Genomic DNA, 27,872 nt, shown 5'->3' with positions numbered 1-27,872 from the left:
CAGGACAGGACAGACAGTGTTCCCCGCATGGCCGTCAGGCAGGTCCCGCAGTTAGTTTTCTCTCTGCTTCCCCAGCCCCTCCCACCCTCTGGCTTCTGTTGGCCTGGGTGTCAGGTGCTCCGAGGCGGGGGCAGGGGAGAGGGTCTCTCGGATTGTGCTCCCACAAAGGGCACGGAGCCCCCCCGGCTCGTGGATGGTCCTAGGGTGTGATGGGCGGATCCCTGAGGGCAGTCGGTGGAAGGGCTGCTGGTGAGGGGGCCGGGGAGCCTTTCCCAGAGCTTCGCTCCCTCCCTGACCTTTAAGAAGCCTGAGTGCTGCACCAGGGTGCGTTGAGAATTTCTCCTTTTGATTCCATTGCACCTACGGTTTTTCTTCGGCATTTTCACTCAGGGGTTTTCACAGGAGAGGGAACGGGCAGCCTTTCTTTTGCTGCCGGGAAACTTGACACCCAGCAGGCAGTCATCTCAGCCTGCACTTGGTACTCCGGGGGTGTGCCTGCGCGTGTGTGTGCGTGCGTGGGCGTGGGTGTGTGTGTGTGTGTGCACACGTGCACGTTTGAGGGCATGTGCTCCCTGCCGTGGGGCACAGGAGGGGCGTGAGCTGTTGTGCAGATGTGGTGCAGCCCCTGCAGCCTCTGCTGCAGCTTGGGAGAGAGGCTGGGTGTGCTGGGCTCAGGATTCAGGGGTCTGTTGCTCCTTTGGGGGCGGGGTGGGCCTGCTGGGCTGCTCCCTTCCCCCTGATGGGTGCCCTCCCGGCCCCTCGGGACCTCCCTGCAGGCCCACCCCGGGCGGCTTCAGCCCACTGCCCAGACGTGCTCCCTGTGGGCGTTGATTAATCACCCCAGTGAGCCCCAGGGGACAGGCGCCTCCCGCCCTCCTCCCGGCCGTAGACTCCCTGGCTCTGGCTACAGGTGGCACTGCTGGACCACAATGCCGGGCGGCCACCAGGGCCTCTGCTTTGTCCCCGGTGGCAGAATTGGGAATTCTGGTGACTGATGGAGCGGAGCAAAGCGACCGCAGGCAGCAGCTCCGAAGGCCCGTGGTGGAGAGCGCTGGTGACTCCCAGAGGAGGTCCCTGGGTGACCTCGTGGCTTCTGAGAGCCTGGCACAGCGGGGAGCAGGGGCCATTCCCTGACTCAGGCACGGCCCCGCCTTGCTCCACGGCGGCGGGAGGGCTGGCTGGGCACCGTCTGGAGTGGAGATTGGTAGGAGTGTGACGGCTGCACAGATTGGCTTTGGTAACTTAGCTTCCCAGCACTGCGCCCCGTCCCCATACAGGATGCCAGCGTGAGATAGAGGCGCTGCCTCCTTTCCTCCTCGGTCTGGGGAGAGAGGCGCCGCAGCTCAGCCAAGCGGCTTCGCTCAGCAGCTCCACGTGGCCGCAGCACCTGGGGGGCCGGGGGAAGAGACCCGTCGGGATGATGCAGGGAGGCTCGGTGTGTACCTCGTGAACACACGGGGGAAACCAGCAGACTCCTCCTTCCTCTGCCCTGCCTCCTGGGCCATGGTGACCAGAAATCCAGCATCAAAAAGAATGTTTCTGGGCAGAGAGCTCTTCCTGAGAGCAAGACTGCCAGAGAGTAGAGAGGTGTTAGGACCCCTGTTTATTAAAAGTCAACAGATAAGGTGGCAGGGTCGTGCTGTCGAAGGCCCCGAGCTTTCTTGAATCTGTTGGCGGAGATACCAGACCCAGCATCCCTGGCGGAGTCTGTCCTCAGTCCACGCAGCCTTGCCTGAAGCTGCTCGTCGGAGGTTTTATGATGGGGGTGGTCGCGTCTCTGCAGAAGGATCCTCCTTCTGAGAGAAGATGGCTGTTGTCCTAAACAGCGCGACCAGCTGCGGCCCGTCTTCCCGGCTCATGGGGCCTTGGTCCGAGCTTGCTGTGCACTCACTGTTGGATGCAAAGGGCTGTGGGCAGCAAGGGGCACCTTCTCCGTCACCTCTTTTGACGGTGGCTCTGGCCACAGCAGCAGGCCTGCTTGTCGTTTATTCCCTGTGTGCCTGACCCGTGTGCCCACCGCCTCCTTCCAGGGTGCGCGGTGACCTTGGCGTTAGGGTGACCAGCGCAACTTACCTAGCTTCAGAGCCGGAAGTCTCGCATCCTGGAAACCCTCTCAGACCCGGGGGGCCCTCGGTGCTTGGTCACCCTGGAGTGTGCACGTGTGTGTGTGGCAGCACACATGCATGCATCTAGTCAGGAAAGGACAGTGTGTCTCCTCACTCAGGCAGTTCGTGAGTCTGGCCTCCAGGGTCCCGTCCGCCACCCCCGGGGACCATGCCCTGAAGACTGGACACCTGGCGTTCTGCGAGGTGACCGAGAGCCCCTGCTGGGAGCTGTCACTTCCAGCTGGGCTTTGCAGCCGCGCACACACCCTGGAGCTCAGCAGCACGGGGACGCTGGCGCAGCGTTGGGAGAGGTGGTTTAGCACGTGCCCAGGAGGGCCTGAGCACCCGGGGGCTTATGGGAAGCACAGCCGTGTTACTACCCCCCCACCCCGGGACCCCTCCCCGCCCTCCTCATAGAGCCCTTGGTCTGCCCTTGTCGGGACCACACTGTCGTCCCCGATGCCCACAGCCCAGCCTTTCTGCTTGTCAGGATTGTGCCGGAAATCTGAAACTGGAAGCTGGCTGTGGCATTTGAAAATTAACTCCTGATGCTGGAGTCTCAAATTGGGGCATTGTGTCATCAGGCTATGAGGATAGGATTGCATCATTAATTAACCTGGCGGGTGCGACAACAGGCAACTTCAGAGGATTTTTGTGCAGCGTGACACAGCATGGATTGAATCACAGATCAGCCCAAACATCTGACTGCTTCTTGCCAGCCTCGCCCACACTAAACTCAGTAGCCTGGTGCTGCCCCAGCAAAGCCAGACAGTTGCGTCAGGTGACAACCTGTGCTGCGTGCAGCTCGGGGCAGATCGTGGACCTGGGAGTCCCGGTGCTCCCCCAAGGGCTCCACTCACCAGGCAGCAGGGTCCGTTCCCGCAGGCTGCCTCCTTGAATCTCGCAGTGCTGGTGGGGACAGGCACAGTTGGTGTTTGTTCAGGGAACGCAAAGTGATTTTAACATCCCGCTCGGCAGAGGAAGGTCAGCCTTCTGCGACGGAAAATCTCACCATATGCTCTCCTCCAGAGCCGATGAGGCTGAGTGGGGGGCTCTGCTGATATTCCCCATGCTCTGACGCCTTGCCGTGAGCCTGGGCAGCCGGGCAGCGGTGCAGCGGATGGATTTGGAAATTGGCTTCTTGGTGAGCAGGGGTGGGAGGGTTCATGACGGAGGGTGCCCGGTGCGAACGGTCCACTGTTTCCTTGTTCCTTCTGTGTTTGCCACAGGCTGGTCTGTTTATCCACTGTTTTGGTGGTGTACTCCCTCTCTCTCCTTTTGAAAGAGTTTATTTTTCAGAACTGTTTTAGATTTTACAGCAAAACTGAGAAGACAGTACAGAGAGTTCCCATGCACCCCACACCCAGCCTCCTTATTAGTTTACATGAGGCTGGGACATTTGTTGCAGTTAATGAACCTTATGGGTACATTCTTGTTGACTAGGGTCCTGCTTCGTTCAGTTTGCCTTGTTTGTCCCTGGTGTCGCCTTCTGTCCCAGGACCCCATCCAGGTTCCCTGTGACATTCAGGTATCCCATCTCCTCAGGCTCCTCTGGGCTGTGATGGTTCCTCAGACTTTCCTTGTTCTTTCTAATTTGTTTTTGTTTCACAGATAAGTTCATTTGTGTCATATTTTAGATTCCACATACAAGTGATAGCGTATGGTATGTCTTTCTCTTTCTGACTTACTTAACTTGGTATGATAATGTCTAGTTGCATCTATGTTGCTGAAAATGACGTTATTTCATTCTTTTGCATGGCTGAGTAATATTCCAATGTGTATATGTACCACATCTTCTTTATCCACTCATCTGTTGATGGGCATTCAGATTGTTTCCATGTCCTGGCTATTGTGAATAGTGCTGCTATGAACATAGGGGTGCATGTATCTTTTTGAATTAGAGTTTTCTCTGGATATACGCCCAGGAGTGGGATTGCAGGATCATATGGTAGCTCTACTTTTAGTTTTTTGAGGAACCTCCATACTGTTTTCCATAGTGACTACACCAGTTTACATTCCCACCAGCTGTGTAGGAGGGTTCCCAGACTTTCCTTGTTCTCAATGCCCTTGATGGGTTTGAGGAGGACTGTGGTCAGAGATTTTGTAGAATCTTCCTCAGTGGGAACTTGTCTGGTGTTTTTCTCCCACCGCTGGGGCTCTGGGTGCTGGGAGGAGGACCACACATGAGGGGCCATCTCGTCCATTGTCTCGGGGTGCCTGCCGTCAACATGACTCATCACTGCTGGTGTCGACCTCGGTCCCCTGGCTGAGGTCGTGCTGCTCAGGTGTCTCTACTGGAAAGTCACACACACCTCCCCCCTTTCTGTACTGTCCTCTTTGGAGTGTACTCTTTCTTTCTTTCTTTTTTTTAATACTTCAAATTTCGGAAAAGGGAAGAGAATAATTAACAGAACAGTGCCCAGTACCCAAATTGGGCAGATGTGGACGATCTGGCGTCCTCCTGTCAGATAGTTTTGATCTCTTTGCTCCTCCCTCCAGCTGGGCAATCTTAGTTCTCTGCTGCTGCATAGCTGATCCCATAGATAGACGGCTTGAGGTGACCGGCTCTCAGCGCCCAGGCATGGGCCTGCCGGGGCCTCGGTTTAGGGCCTCAGAGGCAGAGTCGAGTGTCGGCGGGCCGGACCCGTACTCGGAGCTCTGGGGAAGGTCCATTTGGTACCGAGGGTCCCCTCACACTGGGCCCCTTTGACTTAGGGACCGATGCCTTTCCAGGGCTCACCAGATTAGGTCAGGCCCACCCAGAGTAACCTCCCAGTTATAGGATCTGCTGATTTGGGGCCTCAATTATAACAGCCAGATCCCTTCCCAGCAGCACCGAGAGGGATGTTGGAATGACTGAGAGCAGGGATGTGAGCCTCAGGGGCACCTGAGGACTATGTCTGTCATGGTGTGTTCCCTTTTCGGTAAATGTTTTTATCCTAAGACGTTACGTGGTACAGAAAAATACGTGAAATATTGTACTTGGCTGAAAGATGGATACATACATACAGTTTATCGAATGACTCCCCAGTCAACGCTGCTGGGAAATGAACCCCCTCGTTCTCTGTCCTGGCCCCCCTTCCTTTGCGGCCCCATTCCCCCCACCCCACAGAGCTGCTTCTGATGGCCCGCGTGTCACTGCTTCTCTGGGCCGTTGTCTTTGTGTGTCTGTGTCCCTGGGAGACACGGCTGAGTGCTGGCTGGGTTTGAACCCCACGCACACGGACTGGTTTGTCTCGCGTTTCTGCTCTGTCTGCGAGGAGGATTCGTCCCTGCCGTGCGTGGTGATAGTTTATCCGTTTTCACGCTGCAGTGTTTTCTGCTGTGTGACCACGCCTCCACCTGTTTACGTGTTCCACTGCTGGTGGACATTTGGGCCGTTTCCACTTTGGGGCAAACGTCGTGTCATCTTTTACCTGCTGCTCGTGTAAGAATCTGTCACTGTCCGTGACAGTGTGACAGTGTGAGAAGACATGGTGGTAGCAGTGGCCACGTTCCGATGCTGCTTGTGTGCCAGGCTATGCTTGGAGTGACTCCTGGTCTCGCCCACTGCCCCACGCCGTCCTCCTTCACACGTGGGACCAGACTGGCGAGACCGTGGTTTGAGACCACAGAGCTGGGGAGTGGTAGGGCTGGGCCCAGGCTATGGGTGCGAGCCCGCATTCCTGACCACTGCTTCGCCCTGCCCCTCGGAGTGTCCTCCTGCAAATCAAAAGGGGCGGCGGGTTCTGGGAGTGCGTGCCTGGGCAGGCGCTCCCCCGTGGGGACAGGGGGCGTCCCAGTTGGCAAAGGTGGCCTGAGCTTGCAGGTGTAGGAGAGGGTGGACCCTTTTCTTAGAGTCCCCAAAACATCATTGAACGAAGCCCTGCCGAGCTGAAATCAAAGACGGCAGGTTCTTGTGGGAGATGGAGGAGATGCTGCAGAAACCCAGGGACCCAGGCCACCAGAGGCTCTGCCACCTTCAGTGCACGGCTTCCGAGGTCACCGTGGGCGTAGGCGTCTAGTTGGGGCAGGGGGAGGCCGAGTTCCTGAAACTTTGATGGGCGGGCCAGGGAGGCAGGCCCGTGGCTTCTGCCCACATCTCATTGGCCAGCGCCAGGTCACGTGGCCACACCTTCCAGCACGGGAGCCTGGGAAACGTAGTCTGACTGCGTGTACGGGGGTAGGGGGCTGGAAGGGGGCAGGTGAGCCGTAGCTTTGCTACCGTGGTTGTGCTGGACGAAGGTGGCTTCAAGGTTGTAGAAGGAGATGGGTCAGCTCAAACCCTGGCCAAGTGCCCGCTCTGGACCCAGCGTGACCCACTCCAGGGCAGACACCGTGTGTCAGGGCAGGAGCTTATGGTGTGCCCCCCCACCCCACCCCGAGTGGGCATGGAGGGCCAGGTGGGTGGCACGCGGCAGCGGGACCCCCGAGATGGAGGCAGGGAAGGCGCTGGGCTGAGACCTGTGGGAGGAGAGGCAGCAGGGCAGCCCGTGGAGGGGCTCCGCTGGAGCGCAGGTGGCCAGGCCAGGAGCAGGGAGACGCATGTTACTCTATCGTTCCAGGGGAATGTTAGCCGCGGGAGGGAAGGTCCAGGGCATGGGTGTGGGAGCCCTGGGCAGGCAGGTCGGGGTAGCCCTCACTGCCTGGGCAGGCCGGCCTGCCTCTGTGGGCGCAGTCATCTCCTGTGTGTGTGTTACTCGTGGCCGCAGGCGTGGCTGGCCTGTCACACAGCCTGCTGGCTTGGTCTGGCAGGAGCAGATGGCCCTTCATTTTGGAGTCTTCTGTTCAAAGTGGGCGCTTTGGGGTTGGAACGATATAGCACTCTGCTGGCTCAGGCCGCTTGTGAGACTGCAGGACTTTTGCTTTAGGGCAGCAGGAGCCAAACCAGCCCACCCGGCGTTCCTGGCTCCAGTCTGGAGCACCAGGCCATTCGCCAGAATCCTTCTCCATCCCACCACTCTAAGAAACCGTCAGTTCTTCTGAGAGAAGTGGCTTCGCCGGGCATTGTTCCCATCTTGAGATCCTCCCACTGGCTGTGTTTGGATGAGGGGTTGCTTGAAGTGTCGGGGGTCTGTGGCCGATGCGGTCCTGGCCTGGAGTCACTCACCCTCCCTCCCCATCCATTCTGTAGATTCCTGCTCTGTGCGCAGGGTCTGGTTTCCATGGCAGATCTCTCCTGTGTTGGAGAGGTTGCTGTCGGCCGATTTCAGCTCCCCAGAAGGGAGATTCCTGCAAATCTGTGAGTTGAGGGAGTCTTTGTTAGCTTTGCTTCAAAATCTGGCTACGGGTGTGTTTTCCCCTCACGTGGGCGCAGCAGCGGGAGCTGGGGAGTGGGGACCAGCAGGCTCATCACCAGGATGAGACGTGCTGAAGGCCCGCTTTCAGCAGCTCCCCTCCGGCTTGGTCTGTTTGCTCTTCCTTGCTTAACGCATGTGTGAGCTTAACCCTCCTCAAAGCACCAGGGCCCAGAGCCACCCCGAGAGTGACCCCGAGGGCCCTGTGCCCTTCACCTTCTTGGCAGTCAGCTGAGACCCTGATAGTCTTACACGTGGAGACTGGAACTGCTGGTCACGGGACCTGCTTGTAAAGATACCGTCACCTGAATGCTCTCCAGAGCCAGTCCCGTAGCTAAGGGGCAAGTCACGGTCACCCAGGGCCCCCTCTGGTGGGGCAGGGAGAGTTCCGGGCCTGTCCTCCCAATCGCCGGGGGCCTCCACTGTCAGTGTGTGTCCACACGAGGTTCAGCGGCCTCATGCATCTGTGGGTGTGCGTGCTGATGAGCACAAAAGCGTCAAGGACACGGGAAGTGATTTAATAGGCCTGGCGCCTCCCCGCATTGAAGCTGCCCTGGCTCTCTCAGCCCGAGGGCAGACCTGGACTCCCAGCCACCCTCCCCAGCTCCCCGCAGCTAGCCCCCATGTCCCGGCGTGGCCCGTGCTGTTTAAGTCCTGCTCGTGCACTCTCAGCGGACCACCCTCTGTTCTTTCCTGTTCCCGCCCTCCTGTGTGTTTCAGCAGAAATAAATCTGGGGCGGGGGAGCAGAAGCAGGCCGTGGGCCCTGGGCGAAATGGGAGCTGCCTGCCCGTCAGGTTACAGGTGGAAATTGAGGCCAGTTCGACGAGGGGGAGGAAGCGGTGGCTTTACCGGCATGTGGGAACTTCCTGGACCAGGGCTCGAACCCGTGTCCCCCGCATTGGCAGGCGGGTTCCCAACCTCTGCGCCACCAGGGAAGCCCCCGCCTGCCTTTTAAAACCTCACCTGAGAAGCGCCCCCCACAGCTTCAAAAGCAACGTCAAAACCCAGACCACACGTGACTTGGCATTTTCGGTCCTGTCTATAACAAAAAGAATTCACGGGCCTGAAATAAACCCCGGGCCAGGGATCAGGTACCTCCACTTCAGCATTTCATTGCAGCTCAACACTGCTCACCTTGTAAAGTCTGTTCCTTAATTAAAGTGGGCTTATGGGCTCCCGTGAACCGGGCCCTAGAGCTGGGGGGCCTTCAGGATGCTCACCCACTCCGTTTCCCTGGGAACCTCGGGGAGGTGGGGGCAGCCTGTGAGCGAGCGAGCGTGGAGCCCAGGGCCCGTCCCCCCTTCCCCAGCCCCCTGAGAAGCCTGGGCGGCCCCTCTGGCTGCAGAGCACCTAGTCCTGCCAGCAGGCTGGTCCTTTGGCATCCCCGTCAGCTGGCATCCCCATCTGAGACGCCCCATTTTCTCTGAGTGGATGCTCCCTGGACTCTGTTTATCTCTTGCACGTTTCAATAAAAATGTCATTACTTGAAATCATTGACACTGCTGGTGTGAGATACCAAATTCCATCACCTATTGTCCCGTAAAACGATCCATTAAAGATAAAACCACCACAGCTCAATAAGGTTCTATCCTGGAGACAAGCCACCCTGGTCCTGGGCTGATCCTATCTCCCCAGCAAGTGTTCGTATCTGTCACATAAAGGGCCCCGGCACTTGGACAAATGAGGGGGGCGGCCCCCCGCAGAACAGCCTCCTCGGAGGGTGAGATGGGATTTCCTGGTAGAAACAGGGCAGGCATCCTTTTGCTGTCAGGCAGTTTCAGTCGCTCTCAGGGAGGGAGCCATGCCACCCAGGTCGAGCTCCTTTGTGCAGTGGTGGCCAGATTGGGGTGCACGGGATGGGGGGGACGCAGAGGGGACCCACCCCACCAGGCTGGATTGCTCTCCTGAGTATTTAGGAAAGGGCTCAGTCTCCCCTTCTTCCCCTGGGCCAGGTGCCCTGCAACCTCCCCTCCCGGGCAGACTGGGCAGGTGACAGCTCTTCTTCCTCCCCTCCCAGTGGGGCAGTGGACTGTGGGGTATCTTGGTGGTCCCAGGGCTGTCCTACTCGGCCTTCGGACCTGCTCCCTCGTGTTTCAAGAACGAGCCTGTCTGCTTTTTCTAACATCTTTTATTTCTCCAGCCTGGTACCGGGTGACCATTTGTGCCCCTTTAACCCTGCCATCAGCGTGACTGTTAGTTGTCCGTCTTTCACGTTTGAACTGTCATGATGAGGCCTGCTCGTATCTGACAAACTAGTCCTGCCACGTGTGTACCTGGAGTCACCTGGCGATGTCACAGTCACACCTGTTACCTCCTTTACTGAAAGATGTGGGCAGGGGCAAGGGTTTTTTTTGCTGTACAGGCATGCCTTGTTTTATTGCGCGTCTTAGATGCTTCATTTTTTACAAATGGAAGGTTTGTGGCAACCCTTCATTGTCAGATGATGGTTAGCACTTTACAGCAGTAAAGCATTTTAAAATTAAGGTATATGCACTATTTTTTTAGACATAATGCTGTTACTGCACACTGTTAGACTATGGTATGGTACAGTACTGTGAACGTAACTTTTTTTATGCACCGGGAAACCAAAAACTTCGTGTGACTCGCTTTATTGTAGCATTTGCTTTATTGCGGTGGTCTGGAACTGAGCCCGCCGCGACTCTGAGGCCTGCCTGAGTGTTTGTTGCCCTGTCCTACTCCAGACAGAGACACCGAGGGGCTGCATCTCCCGGCAGTGTCAGCCTCCCAGAGAGCACTTCCGTCTCCTGGACCAGACTCTGCGATTCTGTCAGTGGCCAGCACACGCCCAGGTTTATGTTTGCCTTTGTTTGTGGTGAGGAATTCCTGCCTCTGGACCGCTAGACAAGGGATAGGTTCACCTTAGTGGGTTTTATAGTCTTCTGTGAATGTCTTTCTGGTGCAGAGGAAGCCTGGCTGTCTGTTGATTTTTATTTATTTTTTTATTCTGCATCCTTGCTGGACTCTTTAGTTCTTAATTCACCAGCTCATTCTTTTAGTTTTCCCTGGTAGAAGGTTATACTACTTGACATGAAAAAGTTTGTCTCCTCCCTTTTGATTGTTAGTCCCCTTATATCTTTTTCTTGACTTATTACACTGGCTAGTGTCTTCAGCACCGTGCTGTGGATTGCCTTGCCCCCAACTTTCCAGAGTACCTCTCCTGCCTCACTCTGAACTGTGACGGTGGGAAGGTCCCTCCTAGTCCTGGATGGCTAAGAATTTTTTTTTTTTTTAATGTATTTCTTCTAAAAAAAAAAAATTTTTTTTTAAATTTATTATCTTTGGCTGCTTTGGGTCTTCGTTGCTGTGCGCGGGCTGTCTCTAGTCGTGGCGAGCAGGGGCTACTCTTCATTGTGGTGCGTGGGCTTCTCACTGTGGTGGTTTCTCTTGTGGAGCATGGGCTCTAGGTGCACAGGCTTCAGTAGTTGCGGCACGTGGGCTCAGTAGTTGTGGCTCGCAGGCTCAGGAGCTGTGGCACACAGGCTTAGTTGCTCCGTAGCATGTAGGATCTTCCTGGACCAGGGCTCGAACCCGTGTCCCTTGCATTGGCAGCTGGACTCCCAACCACCACGCCACCAGGCAGTCCTAAGAATTTTTTATACAGAATGGTTTGGAATTTAATGTAAATGCTGCACCTGCAGTGCCTGGACGTGTCGTGGCTCGTCTCCGTGGTGATCACATTAGGGGAGACCGCCTGTGACTGTGCTTCTCTGGGCCCTTTCACTCCTCCCTGCGGAGGAGCAGAGCGAGAGGCTGCTCTGGCCCAGCTCATCTCTAACCAGCACAGAGATGGCACCTGGGCAACTCGGGGGCGAGGGAAAGCCTGCTCTGTGACCAGCTCGTTCTGCTTGGCTGCCCAGACCACGGGGCAGCGCGCCAGGACTGTCCCACTGACGCGTGGCTAGAGAGGGCATGTGTTTGAGGATTGCAGTAAAAACGGTTTTTCCCTATGCCCAGCACACGGGGTGCTGGGGGCCGCTGGCATTCGGAGCTGCCATGGCCTCCTGGGTCCGTGCCGGCGGCTCACTCGTGCCAGGTGGCCTCCAACGTGACATGTGGTCTCGGCACTTCCCGTGGACTCTGCCTTCTTGTTTCCGTCGCTGTCGTTATAGCATGTTAAACGGCAAGGGGCCTGTCTGCCCCGGCCTTGTGCAGACACTGTGAAATTAACTTCCTCACCCTCCAACTCGCGTCGGGCTGAACTGACATTTCCAAAGGGTTCCTGGCTGGACCCCTGCTCTCGGCACGCTCTCCTCAGCAGAGAGGAAGGGCGGGGAGCCGAGCCTCATGCCAGTGGAAGCTGTCAGGCTGGGCGGTGGAAGAAGTCCTGAGTGCTCTTGTCACCCGGAGGAGAGTCGCACGCATCTTGGGGAGCAGATACAGTCCGTATTATAGCGCTTCATACCTGGCTCCAGGCAAAACGGTTCTGCAGGGCCCTGGCAGAGGCCAAGGGGGCCTCTCGGGGGTGGGCAGCAGGGTTTGAGAGTCAGGACCCCATCAACTCTCATTACCCTTGCAGCTGGCGGGAGCGTGTGGGAATTACCTCGTTACCGTGGCAACACGCCCTCCTCACAGGGAACTCCGTCCACTCTGACGGGTCGTGTAGCCCAGGGTGGCCGGCCAGCCGAGCAACCGGGCCCTGTCGGGGGTGCGATGCCTTTCACTGGAGTGTCCCGTTCCTCGTCTTGACAACTTGCCCTGGGACCACAGGTTTTCTTGCTGGCCTGAGAGGCAGCGGCCCATCTGGCATTGTCTGTCCCTGGCCCGGGAGAGGAAGGACAGCGGCCAGCCCCACCCACCTTGCCTCCCGAGGTCTCATGTGGCCATTCCAGGGCAACGGTACACGGGCTCCCTGGACCTCCCAGGGGTCAGCTGGGCACAAGGTACCGTGGTGCCCACTCCTCACTCAGCACAGCCCTCCCCGCTGGGAGGTGGTCCCGGACACCCACTCCCTGGGCCAGAGGGCACTGGGCGGTGGGAGTCCACACCCAGAGGCCCGGGCTCCTGCATGGCCTGAAGCCCCTTGCTTCTTCTGCAGAACCGATGGCCCCGAGCAGGTCCCTGCTCTCCACGATGGCCCATGTTCCTCTTCCTGACACACTCATTTAATTTTTAACTCACAAGACGTTTACTTATTTATTTTCATTGTTCTTGATAATAATTCTAAGCCATTAGAGGGGAAAATTATATTCAGAAATGCTGTTTCACACTTTATTTGTTTGATGATTTAGAGCAATAGAAAATAGCACATTTGCTGGCTTTTATAGTCCGATAGTTATTCACATCCATCAAGCCATTCCAGGGGAATAAACAAAACACCAAGAAAATGACACCATTAATAGCATCCTCCACTGCAGACAGGAAGCCTTTCCCAGGGCAGCGTCTTGGGAGGATGGACGCAGCCTGTCCCCTGCCCAAGGCGAGAGCCTGCCTGCAGAAGACGTGTTTCCTTTCAACTACCTCTGCTTCTGGGCCCAAGAGCCTCCCTCCTGCTGGACTGAGGCCTCTGCCCAAACAACACCCACGGCCCCCTGGCTTCCAGAGCTTCTTGACTGGACTCCGGCCTGGCCTCAGCAGGGCCCGCAGGATGCCCACCTCTGGCCAGGGTTGCACCCCTCCAGCGTCCAGCCTCAGTCCGTCCCTGGCCCCCTGTAAGCACGTCCGACCCCTGCACACGTGTCAGGACGCAGGTCTTGGACGCGATCGCTGGCCGCTCTGGCCCCAGGCCTCCCTCTTGGCCTATGCCAGGTGTGTGGGTTTCCACGTTGCCCTTTTGAGGGCGGCTGTGATTGGAGGGGGTGCATCCACTACTCCAGACGTCAAGTGTGAAAGAAGAAACCTGGAAAGGAGAGGCAGGGGGATGCCCACCTGGCAGGGCCAGCCCTCCCATCTCTCCCCAGACCAGGGGGTCACTTCCTTCTGGAACGTGGCCTCTGGACTCTGGTCACCTCGGGAAGCCTTCCCGTCAGCCAGTCGTTTGAACAGTGAAACTGCTGGACTGGGATGGTCTCTTTACCATTGTGTGGCTTTGCATGCGTCTCGTGTCCTCTGCCGTTACCTCCTGGGCTGTATAGAGGATCTAAAATTGCTTTATTTTCTCGCCGAAATCCCTGATATTTGCAGACGACTGCCTTTCTGAAAAAGGCGTCTGGCAAACGATGCCTGAATTCGTCTCTCTCGGCCTCCTCGGCGATTCCACAACATTAAACCCGGAGTTATGGAGCCTGTCCAGTCCTGCTGCAGCCTCTGTGGGGTCACCTGGAGCGGTTGCCAGGGACACCGAGCTGACAGCGCCGAGTTTTCCACGACTTTCTGGTTGAGTGTCATCCAGAAGTGCTTTGTGTAAAACGGTGACCAGAGGAGAGAAAGGGCAGAGGGAGGGGCGCATATGATGGGCTGGTAAAATACGCGGAGAAGGTCCAGAGGGGCCTGCCTGGCCGGTCTCAGGACCGGGGCTCATGTGCTGTGGCCGGAGGGACCTGCGTGACCCCGTGTGGGCAGCCCGACCCTCTGCAGACTCCCCCAAGGGGTTTCCCCCATTTCTGACTCAGCCCCCTGAAGCCCCTGGTCTGTTGTCCCTCCCATCCCTCCCTGGATTCTGGGAGTGGCTCTGCCCTTTCCTGTATCCGACACGTCCAGATTCTTCTGCCATGACTTCTGTGCTGGCCTGGAGTGAGTTGACCACCAGGAGGCACCCAGCTGCAGCCCAGTCCCTGGGGAGGAGCATGGTGACGGGGGCCATCTGGGGGTGGGATGTGGTCAGCCCAGGAGGAGGCGGGGGCTGGTGGACCAAGGAGATGGCCACCGTGTAGCAGGACACGTGGGAAACCAGCCTCGTGCTGGCAGTGAGCGGGATGGGGGAGCCACGGGGGCTCTGTGTGGGCTTGGGCAGGGCTGACCGCCGGCTGGGAAACCTCGCACCGGCCCAGTCGTGAGGTGGACGTGGATCCGGGCAGGCCGTCTGTCCAAGGAAACGTGCAAGCACCCTTTGCCTCCCAGGCGACCCGGGCTGCCACGTACAGAGAGCAGCTGCCTGCGGTCACAGGCGGGCAAAGCAGATTGATTTTGGCCGTGAGGTTTGACCTTGTGATGGGGACGGAGTTCCCAGGGAGCAAGACAAACTGCCCCCATATTGATGACCAGTAAAACCGACTCTGTTTTACGGCCCCAGAACCTGCTCACTAATGGCCAGACAGATGCTTGCCTACTTCGAGAGTTAGCGAGCAGCCCTGCTCAACCCAAAGAGCTGCTTTGCCTTCTTTTTTTTCCTCCCAGAGCCAAGCCTGAGAGTCAGGGATGCCCCGACCCAGTGGTGTGACGCCAGGCGGGGCTGTAACAAGGTTAGCGCGCCCTGGCCCCAGGCTGGAGACTATGCCAGGCTCTGCCACGGGGGCCCCTCTGTCTGGGGACTTCTCCTTCAGTGGTGAATGTCGGCCCTGCTGGGAGGCCGGCTCACCTGGGCCTCCATTGCTCTGGGCTTGCCTGGGGCCCCGGAGGGGAGGGCCATGGCAGAGAGGGGGCTCTGTGGGCACCTGCCGCCCGCATCGCTGGCAGGCCAGCGGAACTCGGGGAGCCGTTACAACTGCACAGATGGAGCCTCTACCGCCCTCCCTGCCTCCTTTGAATGGACGGCCCACGGTCAGCGCTTGTCTCGTTAAGGGCCAGGACCCCAGTTCTGCCCGCCTCCCCCTGAAGTCTAAGGTTTTCAGCTTGCTGAGTCCCTGGATGTGGGCTGGGGGAGCACAGGGGCCTCTCAGCATCTCCCAGGCTGTCGCCGGGTCGTTCCAAGCCGTGGGAGGCGCAGCGTGCTCGTGGCCGTCGGAGTCCAGACGTCCCCCATGGCTGCCGGCTTCCCGTCCACGAGTCCTGTCTGATCTCTCCAGGGGCTGCTCTTCTGAACACTCAGCCCAGTGTCCTGCAGTTTGTACTTTCCGATAACAGAGGAGCCACGTTCCAATGTATTAAACTTTTAACATCCACCAGATTCAATTAATCTTATCTTTACAACTCCCAATTACAGGCTGTAATTAAGTGAAAGCAGCATTGTAGACTGGCGATACTGCGTTAATCATCACAGCCTTGGAGCCATAAGTTCCTTTCTGTCCTCGGGCATCTTCCCAGAAGGGACGGAATGTTTCATTTCCCTGTTTGGTGGGGGGACCTTAATCCCACAGAGGTGCTTTGGATTGGGATTAATTTTTATCATCTTTATGTAAGTGATAAAAGGCCATTTAAAAAGAAGTCACCTCCTCTTTGTCCAGATAATGGGCAATTCTCTAATGACAGCAGAATTAAAGGTGCCACGGCCACCTCCAGGGCCGTGAAACATGCCCAGAAATTAATTATTTTTATCCTGTTCGATTAGAGACAGCACAATGTTCACCTTATCTCCTACCCTTGCCCCTTTTATTTTATTAAAAGTAACGATAAACCTTTCAGCTGGAGTGGACTCAGCCAGCTCCTGAGCCTGGGCGATCTTCCATGTTCCGTGTCCCTCCCCATTTGGCTTCCTGCCCTGTGGGGGGGGAGGGCGCAGCCGTGGGGAACATCCTCCGGTGGACTCGTTCTAGAATTCCAGAGATTGCCATTGTGATTCTGGAGCACGGTCCCCGTCCCCTGCAGCACTGCTGACATCGGGTGCTTCATTCTCTACTAGGGCGCATCCTGGGCGCTGTGGGGTGTGGAGCAGCATCCCTCCCCCACCCCCTCGATGCCAGGACCACTCCCCCAGTCGTGACAACTAGAAATGTGTCAGACGCGGCCCAGTGTTCCCAGGGGGCAGGATTGCCGGATCCTGGAGTTTCTCCCAGATGGGACGGGACTCGGATGCTCTAGTAGCTCTACCGTTGGACACTTTACCACCCTCCTTCCTCCTCTGGACAGTGGCCCTACCATGCCCCGCCTTTGCTTGAAAATGGAGGTTTCCTGGACTTCCTTGGCAGTCCAGTGGTTAAGACTCTGTGCTTCCACTGCAGGGGGCGAGGGTTCGATCCCTGTTCGGGGAACTAAGATCCCCGTATACCTTGTGGTGCAGAAAAAAAAAAAAAAAAAAAAAAAAAAGAAGCTGGAGGTTTCCATCTTGCCCAAGTGCCCTCGGGTGGTCTGGGGGTGGCACGTCGGTTGGGTTGGGGCTTCTGGACCCTTGGCCCCTGGCTGTCTCTCCTGGCACAGCCCTCTGCCAGGAAAGCGTTCTGGTATCCCGACACGCTGGCTCGCATCAGCGGGTGACACTCTCGCTTCATCTGTTTGCAGACTTTCACCTTACATCTTTTTTTATTTATGACAGAGCCGCAGTCATCTTTCAAATGTAAGAACGTGTGAAAATACAGCTTATGAAAGTGGGTGACGAGTGAAGTCTTGCTCCTTCTCGAAGCTTCTTTCCCCTCGGCTCCTGGGGCTGGGGGGACAGCCCGGGATGCTTCCGTCGTCCTCCTTGGTTCCAATCCAGTGCTCTTTACTTTATGCTTTGCTTTCTAAGCCGCCTAACTGGGAATGTCTCCACTCCTGGCATTCCGAGGGTGTGTCACTGCCCCCCAAGTCCTGGGTCCTGGGCCTCCACCTCACCCCTCTTCCCATCCGTGTGGCATCCCCCGACACTGACAGCCCCTCCCCTACGCCGACCGCAGCCGCCCGGCTCTGCCCTGTGCCGGGCCCGCGTGTCTCCTGGGGCCCTCAGCTGTGCAGTGGCCACATGCTCTCCCCTCTGACGTGCCTCCCTTCTCTCGTAGGTATGCCATCCCCCCAGAGCATGGCAAGCGCCTGGAGCGTCTGGCAATCGGTAGGTGCCTGGGGCCCACTGGGGCCAGGGTGGGCGGTGGGCTGGCGGCCTCTCCCTCCCCGGCTTCACGCTATTGTCTGGGGGTTGGTGTCCCGGAGGGTGACGTGCTCCAGGTGTCCTGGCTGCGTTCCACTCCCTTCCCTGGCGGTCAGGTCGTGGACCCCCGCTGTGGGTCTGTCACTTCACGAAAGCCACACGGATGCCGTCGCTTCAACACTCTTATTTTCTAGCCTCTTGGCCCAGAGTTCGGGACAGGACTGCAGGCTTTGCCGGCTGGGGGCAGCCCGTGCTCCCCTTGCCCCCCAGCACCTGGTGCTGCATCCACCCTTTTCTGTCTTTATGGACTCTTTGCTCAGTCTAGAACACGAGAAGTCCAGTTTGGAGGTCCGCACCTGTTCCGTGTGGCCACATGGGGACTGCAGGGCCATCTGCTAATCCCGTGCAGGGTTGGGTCACCCAGGCTCCCTCCACCACCTGGATTGAGACCCTCGCTAGGGCCTCTCGGGCTGACAGGATTTGTCGGAGAGGGTCCCGGGCTGCGTCTGGGGCTCTGACCACCCGGGTAAAGGCCGGCCCTCAGGGCATGGGATCCTTAGAGACAAGCCAGACACCCAGGCTAGGGGGCGCAGAGGCCTCTGTGTGCCCCGATGGGGGGCCGGGCTGTGCCCCCCATCGCTCTCATCTCGCACCTGTCCTGTCCCCACGGAGACCCGTGTCCTGAGGGCGGACGGCTGTCAGTGCCTGGACAGACGTTCACAGACCCCACTGGCCCAGCGGGCGGGCCCTCGCTGTGCAGCCAAGAACAGCCCCTCCCTCTCAGGCAGCACCCGGGTGAGGGTGAGAGTCTGCTGCGCAGATAGCATGGGGCCTCAGGCCACCGCGACCCCCGTGGCAGCAGTAGGCAGCTGGCACCCCCAGGTGGCCACAGAACCGTCCGAAGCCATGGCCTGGTGTTGGTGAGGCTCCCTGCCAGCCGGCTGCTGGCCTCTGTGGGCGCCTCCCTGCCTGCACTTGACTTGGGGGTGGGAGCGGCCCATCTTTCTGCCCAACAGATTCTCTCAGCGGGTTGGCGGGGTCGACAGAATCCCGGGTGGGAGGGAGGCCGTCAGGTGAGTTGAGCAGGTGCCCCCGGGCCCAGTTCCTCTGCAGAGGCCATTGTCATGTCACCTTTTCTGTTGGAAACTGGGACCTTGACCTCATGGACAGGGCTGGAGCCGCTCTCACGGACATGCTTCTCCCGGGAGAAATTCCAGTGCAGGCGGGCATGGCAAAGGCTGATTTAACTTACTTACTGAGCTCGAAAATAAAACCGAATTAATTTTGTTCCCATTATGTTTTTTAAAATGCAAATTTAAAATGTCTTTTCCTATTGTATTAGCTTCCTGTTGATGTAACAAGTTACCACAAACTCAGTGGCTTAAAACAACACACATCCCCTCAGTTTTGCTGTGAACCTTAAACTACTCAAAAAAACCTAATTAAAAACCCCCACAGATTTATTTTCTTACACTTCTGGAGGTCAGAAGTCCACAGTGAGCCTCTAGGGGCTAAAAATCAAGGCATCCGCAGGGCTGGCTCCTTCAGGAAGCCCCGGAGGAGAACCCGATTCCTGGCTTCTATGGCTTTCGGAGGAGCTGCATCCTGGGCGTGGGGCCGCGTCACTCTCATTTCTGTCTCCCTGGTCTGTGGTCGAGTGTCCCTCTGACCCCCTCTTATAAGGACCCTCCGGATGACACCGGCCCCCTGGGTGGTTCAGGCCCATCCCCATCTCAGGGGCCTGAACTTTATCCCGTCTGCAGAGTTCCTCTTATCACTGAGGGGACCTTCCACAGGTTGCGGGGATCAGGACACGGACGTCTTGGGGGCCACTGTTCAGCCCCCCATACCTGCAGAGAGCCACGGGGATCAGTGCGGGCGCTCTCTGGGGACCACGTCCGTGACACCCCCGGGACTTGCCTGCAGCTTCTCTGTTCTTCCTGTTCAGAGGGGGTTGCACTTAGCCATGCCCGGCTGTTCTCCCTCAGTATGCCTTTTCTACTAGAAAAGTTTTGGGTGATCGGAGCGCCAACTAGAGAAGCAAGAGAAGCCGGATGCAGGATCCTCTGGGGCCCCCCCGCCAACCCCAGACAGTGCCACAGCCGCTCTCCCTGGAGCTCGCCCTGTGCTCCGTTCCCGTGGCCGGAGCTGCTGCCGGGTCCTTTCTGATGCCCCGACCTGGATGCTGGCTCGCTTCCTGGGCATCTGAGGGAGGCTCAGTGGCCGGGGCTGGGAGAGGAAGAGTCGGTTAGCAGGGAGGCCGCCCTGTCCTTGCTTCTTGAAAAATCCAGACTCATTAAGTCAAACGGCTCCTGGAATTCAGGAAAGGGGCTGTCAGCTCTGGAGGAGGGGCGGGAGCCTCCTGCTTCCTCTGCAGCCCCTCACTCAGGACTGCTCTCCCCTCCTCGGAGGAAGGATGGGGGAGGCTCCAGGGCAAGTGACCCACTGCCCTCCTAGGCGTCCCTTCCAGACTTTTTGGGGGTGTGCGTCAGGGGCTCCATTACTGAGATGGGTGGAATGGGCTTGCGATGAATATGGAAAATGAATAGCCGTGCTCCGAATGGGCTCGCTGGGGGAGTTGTGCGGCCCATGGGGAGAGCATTAATGTGTGGGCGCGTTATTGGTGCTAATCACTTAAAATGTGCTTCTTTATTAGAGCTTTAATGAGAGCCACTTAAACTGTGCATTAAAAAGAGGAACTGCAGAGAGGCCGGCGGGCCGGGCGGCAGGCAGCCGTAACTCTAATTGAAACGCTTTCAGTGCAGGGCAGAGTTGCTGGATTCAGTCAGCCCCGGCACCTTCCAGAGCCTTGCCATTGTGTCCTTGCGGTTAGGAGCCTCTTCCCACCTTGGCGTGTGGGTGGGGCCACGCGGGTGCGCACGTGCATACATACACACACACGCACACGTACACACACACGTGCCCTCTTTACCCAGCAGCCTGTCGAGGGTGCGCGCTGGCCTGGAGGCTGGGCCCGGTCTGGATCGGCTTCCAGAAGGGTCCTGCGGCTGCCTGCGTCTGGGGATCAGCCCCAGAGGGAGGTGGCTGCTCGGGAGTGCGTGCTGGTGCTGCTGCCGTGGGGACTTACCCCACACCTCGAGGAGCCGTGCGGCAGCCCTCCTGTGCCCACTCTCCGTGCGGGTTTGAGCTGAGGCGCCTGGCCACCATGGGCAGAACCTGGGACAGGCTTTTTCTTAACGACGAGACACGTGTCATTGACTTGAGTTTCAGCCAACAGGCGATGTGGGAACGTCCCTGAGCTGCGTTAGTGAAGCACGGTTTCTGGGCAGGTAGAGCTGATGGTGGGCTTTCCGTAGGCTCGCGGAGGCTATCCCTGTTGTAAATTAGTTACGTGGGGCAGAGAGCATAGGGGCTGTGAGCACAGACAGAGGGTTAGGGGCTGTGGGCACGGCCTGCGTTGGCCCCGTGTGTCTGGGGCCGAGGGTGGGCGGGTTGTCTCCCGGGCCTCCGTGTCCTCACCTGCCTGGTGGCGGTGGGACCACGTGGGTGGAGAGCCTGCGCCACTCAGGCGGCCCCCCTCCTTGTTGCGGACTCGTCAGTGTTGGGGGGTGGTGGGGGACCCCACTCAACCGTGTGTCTGGTCAAGAGCAGCAGCTCCCCTGTCTTGTGTCCAGGCTGCGCTCTCACGTGGCCGAGTGACCGTGTGGAAGCAATGCAGTGGCTTTTGTCTGGGGGGAGCTCGGGGTGGGTGGCAGTCTCTGGGCAGCCGCACCCTGTCTGCGACCGTGGATGTGTGCTGTGGGTGCGCCCCTCGTCACCCAGGACCCCGTCCCGCAGTCCCCTGTGTGTTTCGTTCCCTCGGGGCCTCGGAGGAAAGGGCTGCCCGGAGAGAGGTGTCCCGGCTGCCCCGCCGCCCCGTCCCGCTGGGCAGGCCCCGCCCCATCCCGCCAGGCTGATGCTGGTCTTCTCTGCTCTAGGCTTCTTCCCCGGGAGCTCCCAGGGCTGCGACGCTTTCCTTCGGCACAAGATGACCCTCATCTCGCCCATCATCCTCAAGAAGTATGGGATCCCATTCAGCCGGGTACGTAGGGGCTGGGCACAGACCACCTTGCTCGTGGAGGGGCTTCTGGGGCCTGTGCCCTCGTGACCACGAGTGCCCCAGGAAATTGGCGTCTTAACCCTGGAGAAGGTTCTAGGACGATGGCAAGCCAGGGCAGGGCCGTCAGCCTCCAGCTCTTCCAGGGTGGGGAGTGAGGATGGAAGAGGGGCCGTCAGGAGGGGCCTTGACTTTCCTTCCCGCCCAGACCCGAATGTCGGCAGGTTCTGCGGGCCGGGCTGGGGAGTGGATGGTTGGGGCAGCTCCTGCTGACCCGGCAGGAAGCGCTGAGGAGCTGGCACTCCCCGTGGGAGTCCCTTCCTGCCCACCCGTGCCCGGGCAGACGCCTTTGAGAGAGCAAATACCTGTTTAGAAATGAAATGCCTGGCTCCCTCGCAGCGTGAAGGCTGTGAACTCATGCAGTTTCCTGCTCCAGAGGCTGCACCACTGGTCCGCCTGGGGCTGTGAGGGGTGAGTGGAAGTGGGCCCAGCTGTCGTCACTCCAGGCCAGTCCTTCCCCGCAGACAGCCCTCCTGGACGGGGGAGTCTGCGCCTCGGTCCCTGCGTGGGTCCAGGCGAGAGGCCTGTGCCCGGAACTTACCGGACAGGCGTGTGGGCCGTGGCACCGAGGGCAGGGGGCAGAGGGGACTGTCCGGGAACCCGGCTTCTGCAGGTTTCCCCGAAGAGTGCTTCGTCAGGCGCGGGAGCGAGTTCTGGGGGCGGACCTTCGTGCCTCTCTCTGGCCAAGGGTGTCAGCAGGTCAGAAATTGTTCTGACGTTTCAGTCAGACCGCCTGCAGCATCAGCACACAGATCGGGGATTCGCCTTTCTATCGGGGCCGCAGCTGCTGCTCACGCTTATTAGGTAGTGGGCTATTTCGCTCTGAGAAACGCAGCTTTCCATGCTTCCCTCTTCGCACCCACCCCACCTGCCCCCGTCTTCTGGTTGGAACATCATTCTTTGCCAGGAGCCTCGCAGACAGATCATGGCATTGCTCACGGAAGTGAGAGGTACTTGCTCTCCCGTCCCTTTGTCGCGGACGTTCTCCAGAGTGGTGCTTCCTGGAGAGGGATGCGGGTCGCAGGAGTCAGCTGGCGGGCTCCCTCGTTCTCCTGGGTCAGTGCCAGTGTGGCCCTGCAGCTTGTATACGAAATGCCAGAGCGTGACCCAAGGCAGCGGCGGCCTCCTGGCCCAGAGGGGCCGCTGGTGACTGGAGAGAGGCCGGGCTCCGCAGCCACAGCGGCTGCCCACGGGGCCCAGACAGAGCTTCGTCCCAAGGCCCTTGTCCAGCAGCAGGGAGCCCTCCGTGGGCCGCCGGCCTCAGGACCAGGCTCCGGGCCCTGCGGCGTCAGGCTCCACGTGGAGCCCCTCATCTGAATTCCTGGCGGCCTTCAGAGTGACGCCCCGCACTCCGCTTATAAATCTTTGTAATGGTATTTACTTCTAGAAGAAAAAGCAGATCGATAGCAGAGCTTTTTAATAATTAAAAGTGTGTATTTCTGTGATCTGCCACGGACTTCCTCATTTATTCTTGGAGAGCTCGCACAAGCAGCCGACCGCCGGGCTTCCTCTGTGACTGGCGTCTGGGGCTGGCGCTCCCTCCACTACTGATTGCTTTGCGTCACGGCCTATTCGTCATCCCAAGCGCCCTCTGATTTATCGTTGGGATAATGTTGACGGTGGTGACACGGAGGACAGACAACCGTGGGTTTGAAATGGAGCCACCAGGATGTAGATTTTCTGACAGGGACATAATCTCCTTGTTGCTCTAAGTGAGCACATCTCCTGTTCTGGGCCTTGATTTATGGGCCGGATCGGGCGGGGGACCAGGCCCTCAGTGTGCCTCTCCCCACGGGGGCTCCAGCTCGGTGACGGGGACCCTGCTGCGTCCCTGAGGCTCAAGCAGGCCAGTGCACGCACGGAGGCGTTCTGGAAAGCGAGATAGCACTTTACAGAATCAGCTCAAGTAGGATAAGAACATCAGTAATTGCATTTAAAAGCACATCCCCAAACCCGAATTTTATTTATCTCATTTGATGAGGCTCCGAGTCCTGCAGCAGAAGCTGGCCCAGGGGACCCTTCCTGAGAACGAGGATGCTGGCCGCTGGGACCTGGGGACACTGCATGTCCCCTCCTCCCCCATCTTCTGCCGTCGCTTCGTCCCCGCATGCGGCTGTCACTTGGACAGGAATTTAAAAATATTACTTAATGCACACTGACTTCCCTTGATGGGTACAATTCATTATTTGAAAAGAAAGATATCTCCGTGTTCTTAAGGACTGGCTTTTCTCCAGGCTACGTCAGTTTTGATTGATCTCTGACTCTGTGGTTGGCTTCTGGAAGTCTCCCCACCTCCACCTCACCCCATCCCCGGTCGCCACCTCCTGCCACCCACCCTCCCCTGCCAGGGTTTGACTCCTCGTTGGTTACTTAAATGAATCCAGCGATTTCTGCTCCTCTCTCTGGGGTTATTAGCAGGCCCCGAAAACTACAAATCAGCGACAGAGTGGTGAAGAGCCTCTAAGTGGGGCAGAAGGCTTGAGCAGACACACTTTGCAGAAGGAGGCGTGTGCAGGCGCCGGCAGGACGCAGTGGGCGGCATCTACAGACCTCAGGGAGGGGGCCGGAGCGTCACACCCACTCCACCGGGCCACTGCGTGCGAATACCCCATACCCCATATGCCGCCGAGGGCGCGGGGAAACTTGCCCTTCCCACCATGTGGGTGCAACACGGGCGGCCACTGCGAAGAGCCGCTGGGCAGTTTCCTGGGGCCCCACGGTGCCCCATCCGGAGTCTGTTTACTCCGGAGAAGTGCAAGCAACCACCGGGAGAAGATGAATCCACAGGTGCCCCCAGCTCTGCTCACAGAGCCTCAGACCAGGAACAGCCACAGGCCTGTGAGCAGGAGGCTAGATGAGCAAATAGCAACACATCCTCATAGCAGGAGACCCCTTTAGGAACGAAAAGGAGCAGACGACCCATGTGCCCAGCGGGACGGATAAACCCCGAGGATGTGCCGAGCGGAAGAGGCCAGCGCAGAGCATGGGCAACGCGGTCCGTGTCTGAAACCCTAGAGAGAAACATCGTCGAGGGTTGGGGGGGCGGGTGCATTTGAGGCCCCGTTCTCAGAACTCCAGACAACCTGATGTGCACCACGTGCTTAGCCTAGGAGAAGACTGGCCCTCCTGACCCCAGAGGGTCGCTCCCGCGTCACAGCCTCTAGTCCAGCAGCCCCGCCTCACGTCCCGGGACACAGCGAGTGGGGATGGTGGCCGCTGCTGTTTGTCATCCGTCTGCCGGAGCACTGGTCTGTTGGAGCGCTTGCTGATGGCCGGGGGTAGTCAGTGCAGAGTGGGGAGGGGCCCGGGGAGGAGGCTGCAGCCTCCTTCTCCAGGCCTTGGGCTGGCACCTCTGGAAGCCTCTGTCTGGCATCACTGTGGGTCCCCCACCCTGGTCCCTCCCGCCCAACTTCTTGGTTTGGGGTCTCCGTCGCAGAGGCTGGACCAGAGTCTGGCCGTCCAGACCATTTTGAATAGGCCTGGAAACGCGCTCGTCCTGCAGTGTCATGACCTTGACACGTGTCCTCCCGGCCCGCTGACGTGTCGCTTCAGTCTCTTTGCCCTCACTTGGAAGGACCCATGTCTTGGGATGTAGTGGACAGATTCTCTACTCACGGTGGCGGGGCCACTTAGGCCAGCTTCTGGGGACGTTTTGGGGGTGGGCCTGCGCCTTCCTCGCACGAGGGCTGGGCACCATGCTGCCGGCTCGAACCCACCCTGGGCTCCAAGGGCTCCGAGCTCCGCCAGTGCCGACCGGCCCTCCTCGCCAGCCCCGGCGCCGTGTGGGAACATCTCACAGTGGATGGAGGCTTGACAGGCCACCTACCCCCAAAGCAGGAGACCCCCCAGCCAAATGAGAAGTACCTAGAATCCTAGCATTGCTGCTCACCCGTCTGGAGAGTGCAGACTCTCCCCTCGGGGCCCAGTGGGGTCTCAGTGAGCAGCGGGGCTGGGAGCCCAGTTGCCGCCCTGGCCACTCGCCTCACCTACTCTCCAAGCCATGTGAGCACCAGGCCACAGCCTCTCACTTGGCCGGCTCCTTTGGCTCCTAAAGTCAGGCCCCCTGGCACTTGTTGGGACGCCCTCGAGCCCACGTCCCCCTGCTGTGCTCCTTGGTGGCTTCTTGTGGCTTTGCCATCAGCCCGTGATGCCCTGTGTCGGGCCTCGCCCCTCACCTGTTGGCCTCTTGCCCCTCAGATCACGCAGGAGGCTGGGGAGTTCATGATCACGTTCCCCTACGGCTACCACGCCGGATTCAACCACGGATTCAACTGCGCGGAATCTACCAACTTTGCCACCCTGCGGTGGATTGATTACGGCAAGGTGGCCACCCAGGTGAGTGCCCGCAGACCCTGGGGAAGGGTCTGAAGGGGGCCGGCTCCCACCTGCTCAGCCAGCCCGGGGCCTGGGTGGCAGCCGTTTACATTCGACCAGAGGCTGGGATTCTCCATAAGGGTGTGTTTCTGGGTCCTCAGCAAACTTGTCCCCAGAATGCTCCTCACCTGGAGGCAGGGGAAGGGAGTCTGGGCAGGCCTGGGGTCGGGTCTCCCCTCCTCCTGGCAGACCCCAGGCGTGTTCCCCATCGTCTGGGGATCAGGGAAGATTTGTTCCTTGTTAGTTGACCCCTTGGAGGCCACCTGGCCGGGCATGGGGTCTGCTTGGGCCCCAGCGCCTTTGCCCCCCTCCAGCTTCCCCATCTGGGCTTTTCTGCTGCAGGGTGCAAGAAAGACAAGGGGAGAGAGAGAGAGAGAGAGGGCGCAGAACCCTGGCAGAGCAGACCCTGCGCTCGAGCCTGAGGGCTTCCTGCTGCCTCGCTATCCACATTGAGAGGTCACTGAAAGGCCGGAAGACTCCTTTGATTTTCCTCAGTAATTTGCCGTTCTGGTCCCAGAGGGCCGATTATTGGCCAACAGACTTGACATCTGAGCCAAGCGCTTGTTCTCAAATTCCTTTTCTCCTGCACTCACCTGTCTGTGGTTTTGACGGGCAGCTTTGGGGGCACGAGGCCCCGTAGTGGCGAGTCCAGGGAGCGGCTGAGCACTGGGCAGGGCCCTGGGAGGGAGAAGCTGCTGGGAGGGCTGTCGGGCAGGCAGCAGGCCCAGCCCTTCCTTGGCTGCCGGGACCAGGGGCCTTCTACCCAAGACTGGTACCACGGGTGCCGTGGAGGAAGCCGGCGAGCTCTGCCCAGCTCTGAGCTGGGCTCAGACCAAGCGGCCCCGGCTCTCAGGTTTCAGTCCCTTTAACCTTCTCTCCACTGCAAAAGGGGGCCCGACTCTTCACAAGCATCCACTGCGGTACTTGGGTCATGGGACAGGAGAGGCCTCTCCTGCTGAGCTTCCTACCAGCCTCCCAAGCCAGAGCCCTGGGGTTCCTCCGTGGAATTTCTCAGCCGTTATGAGTTAGGACCCAGGGTTGGGACAGATGGTGGGTTTCTCCCAGGCCCGGAAGTGGGAGCAGTGTGGACCCGGAGGACTTGGAGCCCGGATCCTGATTCCTTCAGTGTTTCCCAGACCTTGGACCCTTGCAAAAGAGGGTCTAGGCCGTGACGATCGGGCGTCGTGACGAGTGGAGGGGAGCCGGTGGCATGCAACACCCCGAGTCCACGGCAGGGCACCTGGCAAAGAGGGTGTTCAGGGGGGTTACAGACTGATGCTTTTGAACAGGTGGGGTTAAACAAGATCCATCCTTAAAGCAAATGTCGCCTGCTTCTTTCCACGTTTGAATGGGGTGAAAAATTAAGATGAAGAAAATTAAGCTTCACAGGTGGCTTTGCGTCACGTCTCCACTGGGCAGCGCGGTCTAGATGGGCTCGCTCGTCTCTGTCTTTCTAATGATCTGTTTCTCTAACTTCGCTGTGTCAGTGCAGTTGAGAAAAGCAAATGGGTTCTGTAGCCAGGAAGACTGGAGAGGTGCCCCGGATTTAAAGTGCTGGGCTTTTTATACTTAATTCAGGAAACTGGGGGGGGACTGCCTTCGGCAGAGCCTCTGGCTTCGCTGCAAGTGGAGAGACGGGGGTGTCAGGACTGTCCCTTTAGATCCACAGGGGTATGTTTGCAGGGAGTTCTGTGCAGTTGAGTTATCAGCCTGGCCCCGGGGCTGGTCCTGGAGGCGCTGCTGGAGCCGACCCTGCTGCGGGGCCGGCGGGGATTGCCCGGATATTAAAAGCAATTTTGGGTTCAGCCATGTGTTCACAAACAAGTGGCACTGGGGAAGCGCAGCCTTAGATGGGGCTCCACACTCACATCGCCAGGCGGCGGGGCGCGAAATTACTGAACAAGTGACAAGCGTCGCTCTCAGCCGGCCCGGGTTCTGGGGTGCCCAGCGGCCTCTGCCAGGAGTGGCCACTGGCCACGGGGCACCTGTCCGTTGCCACCTGATGTCAGCCTCCAGGCCTTTCGGTGGTGGAACGGGACAGCAGGTCCAGACCTCCAAGGTCCGCTGCCCCCATAACGAGTCTGGGCTGGAGAGGCCGCCGGGCGCCTGGCCTCGCAGGTGACAAGCTGAGGGCATTGGCGGCAGGGGACTGTTCGGTTCCCGGGGT

General features: G+C 58.8%; 1 protein-coding gene across 6 annotated transcripts in view; it reads left to right on the top strand.

Moving 5' to 3' along the window:
* Positions 1-27,872, top strand: part of KDM4B (lysine demethylase 4B) — a 127,701-nt gene that overhangs the window by 52,920 nt on the left and 46,909 nt on the right. For all 6 annotated transcript variants that reach the window (XM_024745697.1, XM_024745696.1, XM_024745698.1 and 3 more), the window contains 3 exons: positions 17,129-17,178; positions 21,153-21,256; positions 25,529-25,666. In XM_024745697.1, coding sequence (XP_024601465.1) covers positions 17,129-17,178; positions 21,153-21,256; positions 25,529-25,666 — 292 coding nt within the window. The remainder of the gene's footprint in view (positions 1-17,128; positions 17,179-21,152; positions 21,257-25,528; positions 25,667-27,872) is intronic.

The sequence above is a fragment of the Neophocaena asiaeorientalis genome, unplaced genomic scaffold (assembly GCF_003031525.2).
Source record: "Neophocaena asiaeorientalis asiaeorientalis breed wild unplaced genomic scaffold, Neophocaena_asiaeorientalis_V1.1 scaffold357, whole genome shotgun sequence".
In the NCBI taxonomy this organism is placed as follows: Eukaryota; Metazoa; Chordata; class Mammalia; order Artiodactyla; family Phocoenidae; genus Neophocaena; species Neophocaena asiaeorientalis.
The sequence above is the reverse complement of the archived record's forward strand: the minus strand, read 5'-3'. Positions and strand labels throughout refer to the sequence as shown.